The sequence below is a fragment of the Esox lucius genome, chromosome 24 (genome assembly GCF_011004845.1).
Source record: "Esox lucius isolate fEsoLuc1 chromosome 24, fEsoLuc1.pri, whole genome shotgun sequence".
Classification (NCBI taxonomy): Eukaryota; Metazoa; Chordata; class Actinopteri; order Esociformes; family Esocidae; genus Esox; species Esox lucius.
In genome coordinates, this window is record NC_047592.1 from 17,830,943 (window position 1) to 17,849,562 (window position 18,620).

General features: G+C 48.3%; 2 protein-coding genes across 8 annotated transcripts; both read left to right on the top strand.

Annotated features, from left to right (window-relative positions):
* The first annotated feature begins 1,072 nt into the window (after positions 1–1,072).
* On the top strand, positions 1,073–5,068 carry ccs (copper chaperone for superoxide dismutase). Its single transcript, XM_010898448.5, has 8 exons — positions 1,073–1,220; positions 1,581–1,653; positions 2,129–2,266; positions 2,694–2,868; positions 3,426–3,486; positions 3,750–3,827; positions 3,925–4,028; positions 4,133–5,068. The coding sequence occupies exons 1-8, from the start codon at positions 1,095–1,097 to the stop codon at positions 4,290–4,292; spliced, it is 915 nt and encodes a 304-aa protein (XP_010896750.2). The 5' UTR covers positions 1,073–1,094; the 3' UTR covers positions 4,293–5,068.
* A 100-nt stretch (positions 5,069–5,168) lies between these two features.
* On the top strand, positions 5,169–17,666 carry rbm14b (RNA binding motif protein 14b). Of its 7 annotated transcripts, none has more exons than XM_029117347.2 (8): positions 5,169–5,298; positions 6,649–6,799; positions 7,833–8,037; positions 8,839–8,966; positions 9,301–10,277; positions 10,805–10,876; positions 11,324–11,395; positions 11,643–17,666. In XM_029117347.2, the coding sequence occupies exons 2-8, from the start codon at positions 6,656–6,658 to the stop codon at positions 11,989–11,991; spliced, it is 1,947 nt and encodes a 648-aa protein (XP_028973180.1). In that variant the 5' UTR covers positions 5,169–5,298; positions 6,649–6,655; the 3' UTR covers positions 11,992–17,666. The 7 variants fall into 7 exon arrangements, with proteins under 7 accessions (XP_028973180.1, XP_028973181.1, XP_028973182.1 ...); XM_029117348.2 differs by having other exon boundaries at positions 8,860–8,966; XM_029117349.2 differs by lacking the exon at positions 10,805–10,876.
* The last annotated feature ends 954 nt before the right edge of the window (positions 17,667–18,620 follow it).

Here is an 18,620-nt window from a genome sequence, read left to right on the forward strand (position 1 = left end):
TATGGGGGTGTATTATAATCATGTGTGTCATTAACACTGGGCTAGTGTGTAGGGCACATAACCTGGTGTACGTATATGTTGCTTGGGGTTGAGGAGACATTTGGCTGAGGACACACCAACACTACCTACTGTAGTCAAGAACAATCAGTCTTTCTTTGCCTTGAACCGACCTCTTGTTCCAGACCACTGGATATTCCCTTCACCCAACCTCATGAAGACACGACCCCCCACGCACACCCTTAAACATTACATAAAACCATATGGCCTTTGACCCCAGTGCACACTGAAATGTCAGCATGGTGAGAAGCTTAGTCCCTAAACCAGGACTCTATAATCGGCAGAATGACTTTGGTAACAGTTACCTAATAATTGACCACAGGTTGGGATGCTTGACGGAGTATTTTGTCCAAACTAATACCATATTCACTACTGTGACCCACTCCTGGGCCTGTAGAGCTCTAATCAAAAATAGAACACTGTATAGGACATAGGACACCACATTGGACGCATACCTAGCGAGATTTATGTGCACAGACTATAGGCCATAAGTGTAGGTCACTGCATTAGCAAGTACATTCTCAATCCCAATCTGTGTGCTGACGCTCCTCTACTATGACGTCACTCATATTAACAGCATTGTTTGAGCAAGGCCTCCACACAGCATCAAGGAATTATGTTCCATATTTCAATTGTTTTTAGCAGATTGCTTTTGTGGCATTACCTCCTTCGTTGGTTTTAACAACACTTTCTGTCCAAAAATTATTTGGGCTAGCCTGTCATTATTTATTCATACGTATTAAACGGTTTCATTGTGTATTTTAGATATTTTTGTTATTGACTTGTGACAGAGGTAGAGGAGTTTATTAAGAACATTTACATAAATGTACATTTAGCAGACTCTCTTATCCAGATCGAATTACAGAAACAGAGCATATATTTTCATTAACTTTCGTACTGGGACATGTTGTATATACTGTAGATATTCATATTTATATGTATTTATTTAATGACATTATTAAAATGGTCACAAAATCGCTGTCAATTGACACTAGGTGGCGATGACGGACAAAAAACAGGTTTTCGACCTCATAAAGATGGCGGCTCGCTTCTCCAAGCTTGTGTCTGTTTGGAGAAAAGTAGGAAGTTTTCTAGTAAATTCTGTTATCATAAGCCAGACAACGACGTGGGACACCAAAATGGACACAGACACAACTATGAAGGTTTGAGCAATTTCTTAATATGCTTTTTCCAAATGACACTATCAAACGTTGTTCTGCTTCACTGGAATCTCCATACTGAATGTAAACAATTGCTCATTAAGTTACACATTCAGATGTTAGCTACTAAGACTTTACAGTCAGTAAACACATTTCAAATATATATCGACTGTCTGAATTGACTAGTTAATGTGTGCCAGTCGTGTCTTAGTATATATTGCCTGGTGGTTATTGTCAACAGTTGATATTGAAGTCAGGATGGTAGAAATCTAAGTTTGCTATGTCAATGCTTAACTTACATTTAGAGACAGGAATACAGATTGATGCTGTACTTCTGTATTTTACGTCACTGTTTCCTTATAGTTGGAGTTTGCAGTGCAGATGACGTGTGACAGTTGTGCAGAAGCTGTCCGATCTGCTCTGGAAGGAAAACCAGGTACATTTGAAACCATTCCGCATTTATTAGTGTGTAGTAGGCTTGTCATTCCACTTTTGCTGCAATGTGCATAACATAACACACTGTTAACTTGATTTGCCTCAAGGCTTATAGATATATATGTCCATCCAAGAAAATAAAATGAGATAAAGGAATGTTCTTATGTTTACTTACCTAGCTATTACTGTTACATTATCTCTGCAATACATCGCATTGAAATGCATTACATACCACAGGGGCTGCTCTTGTTGGTCAACACTGAAACAAATCCATTGGGCTCTTTCAAGCTTTTCATAATATTTTTCTACCGACAGAGATTTATATCATAGCCGGTCACTAGGCACCAGTATTTGTCACAGTGACCGATACCTTTCTCTTCCGCCACTCCTCATCTCTCCATTTTTCTATTCCTTCCTTCTTTCTCTCTGTTTCTTGTGTCATTTATCCTGTCTTTCTGTCTTTGTCTGGAGAGCAGGAGTACAGTCGGTGAGCGTTGACATGGGGAAGGGGGAGGTTCTGGTTGAGTCCACCCTGACGTCTCACCAGGTTCAGAGTCTTATAGAGAGTTCGGGACGCAGGGCGGTGCTGAAGGGCATCGGGGGACCAGAACAGGGTAAGACTGTGGCCACGCTGGGTTCTTCAACGCAACATGAAATCATGTCAGACTTACAAACCTGTCCGTTAATAGCTTAGCTCCACTTTTATGTCGGCAACTTGAGTCATTCGTTTGGGATGATTCCAATTGTGTGATTAAAGCACTGGCTCTATCCTAAACACTCGGACGAGAAATCCTAATATGTCCACAGAGCTTTAGTGGGGAGCCATCGACCCAAGGGTACATTACCCACGGGGCGACCTCATCCAATGCATTTACAGACTTGTGTGTCATGTAGGTGTTTAGTGGGTCTGTCACAGGTGTTTGAGGAAGCCAATGTGCATGTGTTCATGTACTGTGTGTGGGTGTGTGTGTGTGCGTATGTGTGTGTGCATGTGTTCATGTACTGTGTGTGGGTGTGCGTGTGTGCGTGTGCGTGAGTCAGACCTGGGTGCAGCGGTAGCCATGATAGGCGGTAGCGGTTGTGTTCAGGGGGTGGTGCGCTTCCTGCAGCTGTCCCAGGATCGCTGTTTGATCGACGGGACCATCGATGGCCTGGAACCTGGCGCTCACGGCCTCCACGTCCACACGCTGGGAGACCTCACACAGGACTGCCAGAGGTAACGTGTGTGTGTGTGTGTGTGTGTGTGTGTAGAATTGCCTGTATGTAAGAATTTTTAGATTACAATGCCAATCGTTTTTTGTTATTAGAGGGTTTTGCAAGGTTTAGTTTTAATGTGACATTATTCCTGATCTTTTTAAAGCAATAGCATAAGGCATGGAGGGGGGTTGTATGGCTAATAAAACACAGTTAATGTCTGTTCTTAGGCAAGACACAGAGTCATGGGACTAAACCCCAATGAGGTGCCTTATTGCTATCAGATAATGGTTACCAACTGACTTTAAAAATGTCATTCCCATTGTACATACAGTCTCATACCATGGCTTTGAGCATTCAAACCAACTGCTTTATAATATACCATATGAATTGCTTTGCTCCCAGTGTTTACTAGCCACCTTTCAGTTTCCCTGAAGTCAATTCAAAGACCACCTGGATATAACACAGCCTTTTTGTGATGGCATCACTCCAGCTCTCGACAAGTTCGCACTCAAACGATTGCCTTGAGAGGATCCTGGGAAGGGACTAATGTTTCTCTTTGCTTATGTGTTTGTACAGTTGTGGAGAACACTATAACCCCCATGGGAGACAACATGGCGCCCCACGGGACCCAGAGAGGGTACAGTTTCCTTGGCTTCACTCAGGAGTAGAGCTAGGTTGTACAGCATTGCCTTCAATTCCCAGTGAAACAGGGGTCCTTTCTGGGGCGACAATTTTCCAAAAATGAATTGTACTGTCTCATAGAGGTAGTTGAAGAGGATGTCATTGGTATAATAAAATAATTCAAATGAGGTTAGTTTGCTTCAATGGTTCGTTAGCCTGATAATTGTCTATGGTCAAAAGCAGTTCATAGTCAAGTTACAGAATGTGTTCTCCTCTCAGCATGTAGGGGATCTGGGGAACATTGTAGCTGGACCAGACGGCAGAGCCTCTTTTAGACTAGAGGACCCTCAGCTGAAGGTGAACCACGCCTTCTGTTACTAACCTGTGTAATTACAAAGGCAGGTAATATGTGGTTATACTAAAGGGACAGTCCACACCTCTTTACATCCTGCAGGTGTGGGAGGTCATCGGCCGTTCCCTGGTGGTGGATGAGGGTGAGGATGACCTGGGAAGGGGAGGACACTCCCTCTCCAAACTAACCGGGAACTCCGGTCAGAGGTGAGCTACGTGATGTGGGGGGTGGGGGGGTATATAATCTCCTTGACGCACCGGGTCTCACCCTTTCTCCCACTCGCTGCGTTGGGGCACTGTGTCGGGCACAGGCTGGCCTGCGGGATCATAGCTCGCTCCGCGGGCTTGTTCCAGAACGCCAAGCAGATCTGCGCGTGCGACGGGGTGACGCTGTGGGAGGAGCGGGACCGACCGCTGGCCGGGACGGGCCGCAGCAAGACCACCACCAACACGCCCGCTGCTCACCTATGATGGCAGACAAAAGATAACTTTTCAATACATCTCGCAACGGGGAAAACATTGACTCTTTAATGAAACATTAAAACCAGCCTGAATTTGTCGAATGTGAAATTGCTTTAGCACTTTGTTTTGTGCACATACAGTCAAACTGTTTTCGTTTTTTTGCAACAGGATCTCTGTCATGAATATAGCTCGTTAGTGCCACCCATTGTTTCAGGCTGTCTTTTTTGTGCCTAGAGTATACCGCCCTGAATGGTAAACCTTACTGATAATGCTCTTGTTAAGATGCACAGGGAGAGTGGGAGAGGTGAAGTAGGAGAATGAGGTTGAGGAAGAAAGACCCAATTGTTTGTCAATCATCCCCTTTTAAGTTGTCATTCTGCTAAGCTCGGTGATGAGAAGTCTGACCGAAAGAACAGAATAGGATATTAACTAGACATAGTCTTGATGTTAAGTCAAAATTAGGGTTTCAATACTTTGTTGAAAAAATGTAATAGCTTTTTTTTTCTTCAATCAAGCAGTCAGTGTTTTAATTCCTTTTTGGGTCAGTGTGAAACGTTCGGTTTTATCTCAAATGCTTTGTCAAGCGAATGTCAGGCCCTCCAAATCTGTTAGTTAAGATTGCAGTTCGTTTAGCACTTGCTTTCAAGTAGCCCATTGACCTGAGTCACCATTTGAATCTATGTAACCTGTGTTGTAATGTAAAGTGCACAATAAGGGATCAATATATATTGTCACCATTGTTTTTCTAAATATGATTTGCAATAAATGGCATCAATTGCTCTTTGGACGCTGATGGAACATGGCCATGAATTGATGAACGCCAGACTTTGGCTTAAACAAAAAATACACAAAGCAACTTTTTTCAAAACTGTTTTCCTAATATAATCCTGAATAATCAGCGTTCTAGTGTGGCAGTCACTTCGACCCCCCCCCTTACTTCCCCATTGGTGAAGAATGTCCGTCATTCTGAAAAACGGAAGCAGGCGCTACCATTTTGAAACACGGCACTGCTTAGGTAAGTAAGATGGAAGACTTCTGTCCATCTCTTTCATTCGATTTCTTTAATAACGAGGAAATATACGCGAAATAAAGACTAAAATAACTGTTACGTCTTATTCGGAAGAACGTACGACACGAAACACGAAAACGTGATCTCGTTACTGTTCGTTTTAAATGTAGCCTACTGTATCTCTTCCAGTGCGGGAAAATGCTGTTACGGTAACATCGTAACGTTTGAACTTGTATATATATTTTTTTCATGTTTCCCATTCAACTCAGTTAACTTAGTTAGCGTATGGTGTGTGTATCTATTGTGTTGATAAAATGCACCGAAAATAAAGCGATTGTTTTTGTTGGCTAAAACAGATTGTGTTATCACATTTCCGCCTCGAGGTTGGTTCATTTTCGATCAACAAACAAAACCTAAGCATCCCCTCCATTCTATATTTTAAAGAAAACAATGTCGACAGCAGTATACAATTTTTTATCTGTGACAAAATCATGTAAATCCGCAAGAGGTTTTTGTTACATTTTTTGAAACGTCGATCGGGAGATTCCCAACGACTCACGCCAAAAATAATAATTTGTCTCGTGCTGCGTCATCAAAAACGCGTTCCCTTCCTGATGATGACTAATCTGAACCCGGTTTAGAGCTGTAAATATAGGTGATTTCATTCGAAGGGAAGCAAGGCCGATGCATATCATTTCCAGTATTTAGTAGCATGTGTGCTTAGTATGCACCTTGCACACAGAACAGCTTTAACACGGTAGTGTCTAGTTCCAATAATTGCTTTAATTAACAGTTGGTATAGCAACTGGCCCAAATCCGCTAGTTGTTGACAAACCTTCAAGGAAGGCAGCCCAGTTCATAATAATAATTATCAATAGGGGATTGCTTATATTTTTCATATTGCACATGTACAAGGGATATCATGCGATTAGGAAATGTGCCTTTTGCACATCTCACACAAGCCAGGGAGCCAGGCAAAGGATCAGTAGCAACTGTAGGCAGGCAGGGTCAGAAGTCAATTTGTTGCTTAATAATAGAATAGGCTACATACCGAAGTTATCCTCCTGTCTTCAACGTAATGACATACAGGCCTGTAGTGTCTTCATTCTAACTAATGTATTCATCATTATTGTGAACAATCGTTAAATGCCATGGCTCTACGCATACTTAATTTCCGCTTTCACTTGTGTAATTACAATTCATTTTGTCCGTTGGTCCTTTCTAACCGTGTCTTGGACCGGTCGGCCCCTGCGTCGTCACGGGCAAACCGGTCCGACCAGCCAAAGTGTTAGGAAACATTTCGCATTCCCCGGATGTTCACGTGTCTGTCTGTCCTGCGTGATTGTCCCACCCCAGCGCCACCATGGACAAGAGCAACACGGTGAAGCTCTTTGTGGGCAACCTGGCTCTGGACACCACCCAGGAGGAGCTGTCGGCCATCTTTGAGTCCTACGGCCAGGTGGTCAGCTGCAGCGTCCTGCGACAGTTTGCCTTCGTACACCTGCAGGTAGGCCCTGTGTGTCCCCTGCCCTGTGTGTCCCCTGCCCTGTGTGTCCCCTGCCCTGTGTGTCCCCTGCCCTGTGTGTCCCCTGCCCTGTGTGTCCCCTGCCCTGTGTGTCCCCTGCCCTGTGTGTCCCCTGCCCTGTGTGCCCCCTGCCCTGTGTGCCCCCTGCCCTGTGTGCCCCCTGCCCTGTGTGTCCCCTGCCCTGTGTGTCTTTCGTGGATTTGACAGTGTTGTATGGCCTGAACACTTTCCCGTGTTCTTAACGAATAATCCTTTGCTTTAAAACCCCTGAGGGGGTGTGGACTGCTGTAGGATCTAAAATGAGTAGTTTGACGAGTCGGCTGGTTAACTTTGGTCAACTCTGTGAATGGACTCTAAATCGTTTGCAGAAAGGTTGTTCGACTTTTAGCCTGCTTAATCTCGTGGCTAACTCTGTTTACCCTGAATGACATGACTAAGATGTTACTGATGAGAGTTCACATGAAATATCTATTACACATTTATTAACAGGGTGGATGCATTTGAGAGTTTACACAGTAACATGTTTGTATCGTTTTATACAATTATTGTATCATAAGAATGGGGGAATTGTTTAATTCCGTATTGAAAAGAACACCAGACATACACGAATGACAGCAGTATTGATAGTTAATTGAAGGTGGCTTTTAGGTGGTATTCTGACAGCCTGCCACATATTACGACATGACATTTCTTTGATTTAGTCAAAAATGTGTATGTTCCACTGACCTGCCTAAAACTGACGTTTTAGTGTTGTCTCAATTATGAATGGGGCGTTCCTGTAGCCATGTGTGACACTGAGGCTTATTTACGAACTTGTAACAGAAGGCTTTAACAATATCCATAGTTAAAGCTTTCAGAACAGAATATCTGATGTTTTTAAATTTTTATTGTTTTTCTGTCTGTTACTTGGTATGTATCTAGGCTAAATCCATTTTATATCCAAACTCCATTTTATATCTTCTGATAGTTTTCTCCGTTTGTTAATATTTTCTAATCCAACCTAATGTACCTTCAGGGGGAGGGCGCGGCGGAGCGGGCCATCAGGGAGCTCAATGGCCGGGAATTCAGGGGGAGGAACCTGGTGGTGGAGGAGTCCCGGGGAAGGCCGCTCCACTCCACCAAGGTGTTCGTGGGGAACCTGTCGGGCATGTGTACCACCGAGGACCTCCAAGAGCTTTTCCAGACCTTCGGCAAAGTCCTGGAGTGTGACAAGGTCAAAGGTGAGCCCGGGCCCTAATCATGAAAGTGTTTACTCGTGGGTGATGGGAGACATACAGGACACCCATGGGTATGGAGTACTAGTTAGCAGCCGTAGACCTGGATAGACATCATACCTCTGTTTATTTCCTATCATGCAGTGTTTTAAAGCGTGTGCTGCACTATAGAGACCATCTACATGTTGGAATAGTCTATTTCGATACATTTTAATATGCCTGGTTGGAATTGGATCATGAACACATGATCAACCTGGTCATTGGATGGGAATCGCCAATTTAGTTGGACGGCCTGCCTAGCTGACTACATTAAATTGGCAGATGCCTTCAGTCCCGGCGCTAGAACGCATCTCCTCCAGGAAAATCCTCTGAGGATCTCTATACATCAATCAGATGTTGTACTGCTCAAGGAATTACTGCATTTCCAGAATATTGGTTATAGTGTTTATATACTATCACTTGAATGTAAAGTGTACCAGCACCCACAAAGAGTACTGGCACCTATTTCAGTTGCACATCATGCACTGGCCACCATTAATTTCCAGTTGACAGTGTTTAGGCCAAGGTATTCTTATTTGGGATGGGACATTTTCACTGTGCTTAGAATTTTCACTTGAATACCAATCAGGTAAGGTGCGTGGCTAGTTGTTAAGTGGTGTTTATAGAGCGGTAAGGTGTGTGTATTGTTGTAAAGTTTGTGTATAGAGCGGTAAGGTGTGTGTATTGTTGTAAAGTGTGTGTATAGAGCAGTAAGGTGCGTGGCATGCTTGGTGTGGTTCTAACTGGTGTCCCTGCGCTCAATGACAGCCAGGCTCTCCTCTTCTGCAGGCTACGCCTTCGTGCACATGGAGAACAAGGAAGAGGCCCTCCAGGCCATCGAGGCCCTCCACGGCACCTCCTTCAAGGGACGCCCGCTCTCCGTTGAACTCTCCAAGGTGCTGTTGCAGGATGTACTGCCATATAAATTTAATCCCTAGAACGGGGTACTGATCATTCAGTTCAAAGGGGGGTCTGGCGGCCATTTTGAGTGTCCCCTTGCTGTTGCAATCAAAAGACCATGGTCTGAAGGGGGAGTGATTGTATTTCTAGGTGTACCACAGTACCCTCAATGCTTTGCATTTAATTTCTGGTTTTATCTCAGTAAAGACGTTACAAATGGTTACTATAAGCTGTAGAACAACGTACCACCTTACCCCTGTTGCCCTGAGATGTAGACTAGTCCGGGTTCCTGTGCTGGCTAAGCTAACGGTGTCCGTCTCATCCATGTAGGTCCAGCCCTCCAAGCAAACGCCCACTGGGAAGATCCCATGCGTGAGCTGCGGCAAACAGGGCCATTACGCCGGGGAGTGCCCCGTGGGGAAGCCCTCTCTGGAACAGTACCAGAGCCAGGCGGCAGTACTAGCCGCGGCCGCCGCTGCCGCCGCCGGCCTCCCGCTCCAGGTCCAGCAGAGCGTCCACAACTCTGTCTACAACACTTCCACCTTTGACCCCACCTACGCGGCGCTGACCGGCCTCACCACCGGCGCGCGGACGGACAGTGGCTCAGTGAACCAGGCAGTCTACGGCGCCCTGGCGACGCAGGTGTACGGCGCCAACGTTGCCAACCAGCTTTACGGCGTCCAGGCGGCCAATCAGGCGGCGGCACTGACACAGGCCGGCGCCACCCAGGTGTACGCCAGCTCCATGAATCCCGGCCACGCGGCCCTCTACGGCCAACTTAGCCAGATGGCGGCCAACCCCGCAGCGGCATCTGCCGCAGCCTACTCCACGCCCGTCTACACGCACGCCATGGCCAACCACCACCCGGGGGCGGTCTACCTGGCGGCCCCTGGCGTAGAGATCCCGGGGGCGGCTGCCGTCAACCAGGCCTATGCCATCGCGCCGGCGCTCTACGGAGGTGCGGCGTCCGCCTATGGCCACATGGGGATCGGCGCCATGGGCGCCGCCATGAGCGCGTCGGGGGACCCGTCTGCGGCCATCTTCGAGGCGGCGCGGGCGCACTACTTCGTCCAGGGGCAGCAGGTCCTGGCTGAGCAGCAGAACGCCGTGGCGGCGGCGCAAGCGGCGAAGTCCGGGGAGAGAGACCGCAGCCCGCTGAGGCGCTCCGCCGGGTCCCTGCTCCCCGACCCCGTCATGAAGCCCTTCATGTACCAGAGGGCGCCCAAGCAGCGGCGGCCACTTCTCCCGACCCCAGCCGGGCGCGCGGCAGAGGAGGCGGCGGAGGCCGCCGAGGACCCAATGACGAGGTAACCGCTTTCTCCACCTCATCCCGCTCATCCCTTATCAGTCTTTCACAAAAGTCGCCTGGCCAGATCCAGTTCAGCTTGCTTTAAATGGAGAAAGTCTCTGTTGACGTCTCCACAGGGCCACGTGAAAATGATTACCCGCTCCCCATTGGTTCCGCGGGAGAACTCCTGTTTCTTTCAAAGCCTCTTTGGCCATTCACTTGGCAGTATACAACACGCCTGCCTGTCACTACAAACCTAATAAACGTTCAGTGGCTAGCGGACCTGGTGAACTGGGTCTGAACTGCTCAGTGCATTCTCTGTCGCATAAGGCTCTCTTCAGCCCATGTACGTCGTCCCGAAAGCCAGTTACTCAAGTGTGAAATTGCTACCAGTTTGCTAGCGGATGACGTCAGATGCTCCGTTTCTGGTGACATGCTCTTTTTTGTGTGTGTGTGTGTGTGTGTGAGAGTGTAAACAATGCAGTCCCTACGTGTTCATGGTCTAAAACGTTCCATCTGTCCCCTTTCCCTCCGTGTGTATCTTAGAGAGCAGTATCAACAGTACGCTGAATACTACCAGCAGCAACATCAGCAGTACCAACAGATCCAGCAGTTACAGTAATTAGGCAAATCCTGATTTCCACTCCACGTCTTTTAAGTCAGTCGACCGAACCACTACCCGCTGGCGCACGTGCTTGTGCGGCGTTGAGTGGCAGTTGGGGTTCGTCCCCGATGATTGCGGGAAGCGCCATCGCTGCACACTCTCTTTTTGTTTCCGCCACATTAACCTTCGACTGACGTTCCCTAATTACTGCTTACGCCGCGACACATTATCCTTCCTGTCGGAAGACTCCTAACCACAATACATCAAACTGCATCCACTCAAGTTCCGCAATGTGTCGAAAGACTACAATTCCCTACTGGTAGATGATCTCAAGCCTGTGAAGTTCCCCGTCGGTAGATGATTTAGTGGAAGGCGTGGTGTGAGGGGGACTACGTTGCCCTGGTGGTAGTTGATCTAAAACGTTCTATCTGTCCCCTTTCCCCCCTCCGTGTGTATCTTAGAGAGCAGTACCAACAGTACGCTGAATACTACCAGCAGCAACATCAGCAGTACCAACAGATCCAGCAGCTACAGTACGGACTACCTACCTACTTAACCGCCCCGCCCCTACCCCACCCCCCACCCCCCGAAACACTGTCTGCACTCCTGTAGATTTCCCCCTTTGGAATCTTGTTTGTGTACTGGAAAAAGAAAAGCCAAACGTGCTACGCCCCGTCGGTAATGCCAAACCCCCCCCCTCCCCCCGCCTGTGTCTCCCTCCTTATCTATCCTCCCCTTCTCTCTCTCCGCCCCTCCTCCCTCATTCTTTCCCTCCCTCAGGTACTACGCGGAGTACTACCAGCAGTACCAGCAGTACCAGCAGCTCCAGCAATACCAGCAGCTCCAGCAGCTCCAGTACGCCTACCCGCCCCCCAGCCACCACGCCGTGGCGGCCATCCCGGCCCACGCCGTGGCGGCCCACCACCCCCTCCACGGCCAGCCGGGCCACGTCGCGGCGCTGGACGCCGCCCTCAGGCCAGTGGTGCCCGCCTCCGCCGTGGCCGCCGCCATGGTGACGGCGCCCCGAGTGTATGAGCCGCCGCTGCCGCCGCCACCGAACCGCAAGGAGGCCGTCCTCCGCCGAGCCCCCGAACTCTCCCTTCACACGCCTGAGCCCCCCTTCCGATAGTCCACGCCCCCCCCCCCCCCTCAACCCCGCCCTCGCACACACCTCCTCTGTACCTCCGACCCCGACCTGCACCACACCCTCCTTCCTCTCAGCGGCTGTCTGTCTGTGTGTGTGTTCCTGTGTATCTGTGGGTATATATATATATATATCTGTGTGTGGTGGGTCCAGTCGTCCATCGATCACATTATGGACTAACACCACGGCCTGGGTCTTCGCGCCACGCCAACAGTGCGGTTCGAGAAACGCTCCACCTTGCGCCGCGCACGGTCGGCATCTCCGGCACGTCCGGCTTTTTCCGGCCGTCTCAAAAGGCGGCCCGGCCCCCCGTGATACACGGTCACTCTGGGAGACGAGGCCGACGGGTCCCAGCCGAGCGGCGTATCGTCCGCGCTGTTGCGTTGTGGTGCTTGGACCCGGAGTTGGCCCGGTGCTTGGGCCCGGAGTTGGCCCGGGTTTGTGTGTCCAGCATAAATTGGGACTGTGGCGCGAGGGCAAGAGATTGTGGCATCACGAACGCTCACAACACTGCCTTTGTTCTCCTCCACCATCTTACCTCCAGGGGGTGGGGGGGGGGTTGACATCACAGATCAGTCACACTGTGTTTTTGTAAGAACTACCGCTCTACCAACCCCGCCCCCCCCCCTCCAAACCCCACCTTGCTGTAACCAGAACACTGAAAGACACTGCTGCCATACCTCCCTTTGACCCGGTCTGTGTCTTCGCCTGCTCAAACAGACACGCTGGCGGGTTAAACCGTTCGCGCCCCCCGGATTTCGCCGGGCTGTCTTGCCTCCGCCAACCAGGCAGGCTTGATATTTGCCGGTTACAAGGTGCGACTATCTGCCTTTTTAGCCGAGGTTCACTTCAGGGGTCCGGAGTCCATATCAATTCAAGAAGTAAATTCCGAATGTAGAATTTAGATGGAATGGACCCCATCTGTGGTAGATGAAAGCCACATTTTAGCAGCAGTTAATTTGTACCTTACTACCAGAGTCTTACTGTATCTATGAATCTTAAGAGGCCTTTTTTAGTATTTGTTATTTTAGTTTAGTTATTTTCTAAAATGGTAGGTGGGGGTCACTGAAGAGTAAATGTTGCCCCCCCCCCCAGGGCCATGTGTGAGTTATTGTATGGATTTATAAGGACGTCTACTTTTTAGACTCGCTAGAGAATCATAGTGAGTGTCAATAAGCTTTACATTGTGCCTAAGCTTTGAGTGAAGTGCATTTAGCAGAGGGGAAATCTCCTTTTTAAAGTGCTTTTTTTTTCTTACATCTACGGTTGTCTTTTTAATCTGCAGCGGTGCGAGGACGTTTAGGGCAACGCACCGCAGTCCTTTTTGTTGTTGGCGGCATTGGTGCCGATGATGGGAAATTACAAGAGATGGAGCAGTATCTTTCAGTATCCCTCCGCCCCCATGTCGTTGCACCCCTGCTGTAAAACGACTCGCTACCCCCGTTCCCCCGCCGTGTCCTTCCTCTTCGTCTCCCTGTGGTTTCAGTGATTTCATGTCTTTTATCTCGCATATACTCTCTGTCTCTTTCTCTGTCACACATGGTTGCATCTCCTGTGGGAATTCGACTGTCACAAAATACACTGTCTTTGTTTGCTTGCCTTGTTCCTGACCGTATGTTTTTATTTGTTTTTAGAACCTTGTTATTATTTCTTTCCTTTTTACTTTTCTTTTTTTTTAACAGAAAGGAAAAAAAATGAAAACCGGCATGCTTTTTAATATGTATACTATACTACATATAGTAGCCACCATTTAAAATAAAGAATGTTTCTGACTACTGTGAGAAAAAACAACAAAAGTACCCTGAGGTGTCTGAGATGCATTTCTCCCTCCTTGTTTTTCCTGCCTTTTTGTCTTTTTCCACTCCTTCCCGTCTCTCCCTCCTTGTTATAAAAAAAACCAGACCCGTATGACGGGGGGACCAGGGTGGCGGAAAACAGGAGTAGCATCTGTCAATGTGTGTTCCCCGCCCCTTATTCTGCCTCGGTGGATGGGGTAAGTCCGGGTTTGGGATCAGAGCTCCTCTCCAGCCAGCTCTTAAGCTCTACTGACCAGACCGACTCAGTGTGTCGTCCTAATGCTATCCATTTTCTCCTGAAGTGTTTACTTGTGCCCTGGTGATAAGACGGTGTAAAATCTCCCCAGCCCCGTGCCTTCCCTAATTCACCCATACGCGCGGGGAACGAGTGTACACTTCAGGAGGAAGGACGGGTTGTTGGGACACGGCCCTTTTCACCCGTGCCCCCGGCAAAGGCTTCCATAACCTCTGACCTTCTGTGTTACTGCCGCTTCCTGCCAATGCCGGCGTCGACCTCATGCCGTTTGAATCGCAGATTCAGTGTTGAGCAGAGCAGGAGAGCATTGCTCGCTTGCAGATGACCTCTTTACCCTGTTTCCCGGTGGGCGGAAACGCACGCAGGCACGTCTGAGATGCTGGGGGAGAGGCGCACGTAGGATGTGCCATTTTGCGGGGGCCGCGGGGGGGGCGCGAGGCTGCGCTTGCTCCCACCGAGTTTGCGAAACGTGGCCGGCGATGCGTCTTGTCGCCGCGAACTGCCGTTCACGACGTGCATGTGTCATTCTGTGCTCTGTGTGTTGAAGCCACGTACCTACTAACTATTTCAACTGAAATAGGTCCTCGGGGCCCCCGTCCGGACGCCGGCGAGAGGGCGTGGCGCGAGGCGGCAGGGGGAAGACAGTAAACGTCGCGCAGGCAAATGGGGAAACTCGGTCCACTCCACCAAGGTAAATGAAACAAAAGCACTGTTTCCCCGTCCCCCCCAACCCCGCTGACTGTGCCTTGACCGAACCCCCCCAACCCCTCCCCCCACCCCTCTACCGCCATCACCACCACCGCCACCCCTCAGTAGCTGCTCTTTCTCACCTGCGTTGACATTGCCAAAGCCGGGGTGGGGGGGGGCTTCCCTCGGGGCTCTCGCACGCCGTGACGTCTCCTGACAGATTTCCGGTGTCTTGTCCCGTCCCTCGACATGCAACCGCTACAGGGACTGGGCCGTCAGTCACTGTGTGTTGTGCGTGCGTGCGTGCGTGCGCGTGCGTGTGATAGCGGTGCGTGTGACTGACTGGTAACCACTTGGTTGAGTGTGTGCGAGAGAGAAACTGTGTGTTTGACTGACCGTGTGTGTGATGTTTGTGTGTTACGAGGCTTGGCGTTCATCTGGATCCCTCGCTAGTGACTCCTCCACCGCCGTATTCGCCGCCCCTCCCTCCACTCCCCCAAACCCACCCCTTTCTGCGCCTGTCCGCCGTACACAACGCTTGCCGCCTCCTGCCGCCATCTTGGATCTGTGGCTCCTCCTACCACCCACCCAACCCCACCCCCTGGCTATGGTCGTAACCACAGCGACCTAGAGAGTGACAATGGACACAGCGTACGGTGGCCTAGAGGGCTCACTTGCCTGGACAGAATATTTCCTCATGAAAGAGACGTTTGGTTAGGGGGTGGCTTTTTTGCGCCGTGAAAGGTGGGATGCTTGGTTGCCTGTGAATGGGGGTTAAATCACTGTTTCACTATTTACCACTGGCACTCCTCGAATAAGCCAGTTCAAAGTGATCTAATTGGAGCTGGAAAAAATCTTCCGCGGGATCACATTTGTTCTGTCTGGCCCTCTCCGACCCCATCAAGAAGGTCCTATAAGACAGCAGGGTTGATTGCCTGCAGATTCACTGCAATCTCAGGACTCCTATAGGACTTCTATGGTGTGGGGACTCCTCTTTACTGGTGGCAGCTGCAGTCCCTGCTCTGACTAGTTGTCCTTGTCTTGTGTGTGTATCTGTTAAGAATCTCCTGTTCAAATGGATGAACGCACGGGCCTTCTGAACAGCTGAGCGGCACTTTGCTGCTGTGGGGTCAGAGGTGACGGGGGAAAGGGCGGGCTCTTCCTGTTTCTCTGTCTTGCTTATCCCAAAAATGACTCTTGCGTGTATAGCTGGATGGAAAGATGGATGGATTTAAGCCAGGTGAGTCGGTAATGTAGGGTCTGTTTTCCGCTGTTTCCCTAACTCCGATCCTGATCGTGGGGGCCCTGAAAGACTGGGATATACAACGCTGGCGCCGTGTGAAATAAGTAGTTCACCCGCTGTGTTATGGACAACATCTGCATTAACAACTTGAGCTTAGGCTCACATCCATTTCCCAAAGCCTTGGGGGATATTTGGGGATTTTAGATCATTTTCTACTGACAACGGAGTCAAAGGAACCCATGGGCACGCTCGCACGCAGACACATGGCATGAGAGATTCCGTCTGACAGTCAGTAGGAAATTACCCAGAATCCCCAAATATCCCTAATACGAAGGTTTAACGGTGGTCACGGCGAAACCAGAAACAAAAGTGACCTTTCGACCTCCATGATCAGGACATGGTGCACTGAATGCCTCAGAGATGGATGTGTTCAGTCAGACTTGTTGAGTCACATGCTTTTGCAAATGCTGCTAGCCGAACATGCATCTGAAAGTCCCGCCCCCTGGCCTGAAACCCTATAAGTTCATATCGACGGACTGACTGACAAGGACATGCATCTGTAAGTCCCGCCCCCTGGCCTGAAACCCTATAAGATCATATCGACGGACTGACTGACAAGAACATGGCTGCAGCCTCTCCACTGCTTCTGTCCCCTTCTCCCTCCCCGGACAGGAAAGGGAAACTTCCGATGCTCGCCCCTCTTCCCCGAAGGGTACACTTATTCACTCCCCCCTCAAAGAACATTTGTAAAAAAGAAACAAAAATAGGAAAAAAAATGAAGCTAAGGAGTGAACAAGTGCTCGAGGAGAGGGTGGAGAATTTGAATTGGGACACAGAGTTGTCCCATGGATAGACCCCTCAATCCTGTCTACTGTCAGTAACACTTAACATTGTTGCCAGAATGCTACCTAGTCACACTGAATATTATAATGTCACAGTGCACTTGAAACTGCACTGTAATCAAAGCGGGCTTAATTAAGAATCTGGGACAAGTCAAGTGTAGTTACTGTGTGTGACTGTGTGACTACATCTGGTTACGGAGGACTGTTTGTAGTCCTACTGGCTGTAAAGGCAACATAATGTGAAGTGTTAACTCAACAGCTGTCACCCGATGCCTATTATTTTTTTTTACTTGGAGTGGTTTTGTTTCTCGTGGGATTGGAGGACATCTTTTTGGGGAGGAAGCGTATGTGTATGCCAAACTGGATTGTTGGTTATGTTTTGCAATGAACTGATGTTCAGGAATTTGGTGCTTTTAAATACATTTACAGATAGAAAGAATGGATAATCGGCATGCCTAATTGAGTTGAAGGGTGACACATTCATGGTGGGGGAAATATTACAGGTCTGTTTTAGAAAATTAACTTGGAATCTGCTGGAGTGATGATGTTTTGTTTTCAACACTGTGCATTTTAAAAAGGTGATTATTGAACTAGTTTAGTATAGTGAGCAGTGCATAAAGTGGCCTTTTCATAATGAATTATGCTGAACAAAGGTGTCAAAACCACTCTGACAGATTCTGGTTAACTCTTGCACTGTGAAAATGTCACCTAAAATGTATTATGACTAATGAATATACACGGTTTAATTTAAATGTTATCCATTCTCATAATGCTTATGTCTTGAGGCACTGTACAATCTGCATGGCAGTCCAAAATAAATGAGATTTTGAAATAAATATGTTTCCTTCTCGTTAATCATGGATTATGCATATAAAAAAATTAAGTCGTGAATTGTGCCATTTAATGTCATTTTTCATGTTACACGGTTAGAGCTAACATAAATTCTCTTGAATGAAGGATATTATTCGGTTTTGACATGTCAATGGTGTTTCAGCCAAATGGTGAAGATTAGTGTTGATTATGCCTGTTAATTGATTTATACCTTGAGACACAATACTTCACAAAGGCCTGGTCATGTCAATATAGGCCTTGTTGTATTGTTGCAGTACATAACCTTATAATTACCCCCTTCATATACTGCTAGACATGCTATTGCTCAGTTCTTCCAGGGAACCATTCAGTCTTCCTACAATTGTATCACAGCACTGAACTATCTTTCCTTCTTCAAGTAGTCTAGGGCTTGATGTTTAGAATTGTATCTGGGTATATTCATGTCGCCTACTATATTGCAAACGGCTTTTCCGATTTTTATTATGGCAAGCCCCTACCCTATATTCTGTTTTGTTCTGTTTGTATATGTAAATGACAATCGGCGGGAATGAATATGTCTGAAGTGTCCTAAGCCTGGGCTGAAATGCATAACGAATGCACTGACTATGGATCCCTGGGGAGTGGTATGAAAGTGTCTCTTAACAGCCTATTCCTGTCAGTTTACTCGATTCATAATGACATTTTCCAGGGTCTAGCATGATTCATATCAGGCGGGATGGGGGGAATAAAGGATAGAGCCAGGGACAGATGGGCCCAGCATTGAACAGGTGCGCTCCACAAGCTGTTGCTTACATACTCACTCAGTGATTGGTGTGATTGACGTCCCCGTCAACCTTTCACAAACCTCTACACTCCAGGATAGGTCAACTCCTCCACTACAAGCCAGCCCATCGCACCTTTTTAGGGTCAGAACCTGATACCCGCGGGCTCGGGTCCTCATACTTATTGGGGTGCTGTCA

Coding starts and splice junctions, on each gene's coding strand:
- ccs (XM_010898448.5), top strand. CDS start 1,095: ATGGCGGCTCGCTTCTCCAAGCTTGTGTCTGTTTGGAGAAAAGTAGGA. Junction 2,869..3,425: donor CTCACACAGGACTGCCAGAG/GTAACGTGTGTG, acceptor GTGTTTGTACAG/TTGTGGAGAACACTATAACC. Junction 3,828..3,924: donor TAGAGGACCCTCAGCTGAAG/GTGAACCACGCC, acceptor TACATCCTGCAG/GTGTGGGAGGTCATCGGCCG.
- rbm14b (XM_029117347.2), top strand. CDS start 6,656: ATGGACAAGAGCAACACGGTGAAGCTCTTTGTGGGCAACCTGGCTCTG. Junction 8,967..9,300: donor TCTCCGTTGAACTCTCCAAG/GTGCTGTTGCAG, acceptor TCATCCATGTAG/GTCCAGCCCTCCAAGCAAAC. Junction 10,877..11,323: donor CAACAGATCCAGCAGTTACA/GTAATTAGGCAA, acceptor TGTGTATCTTAG/AGAGCAGTACCAACAGTACG.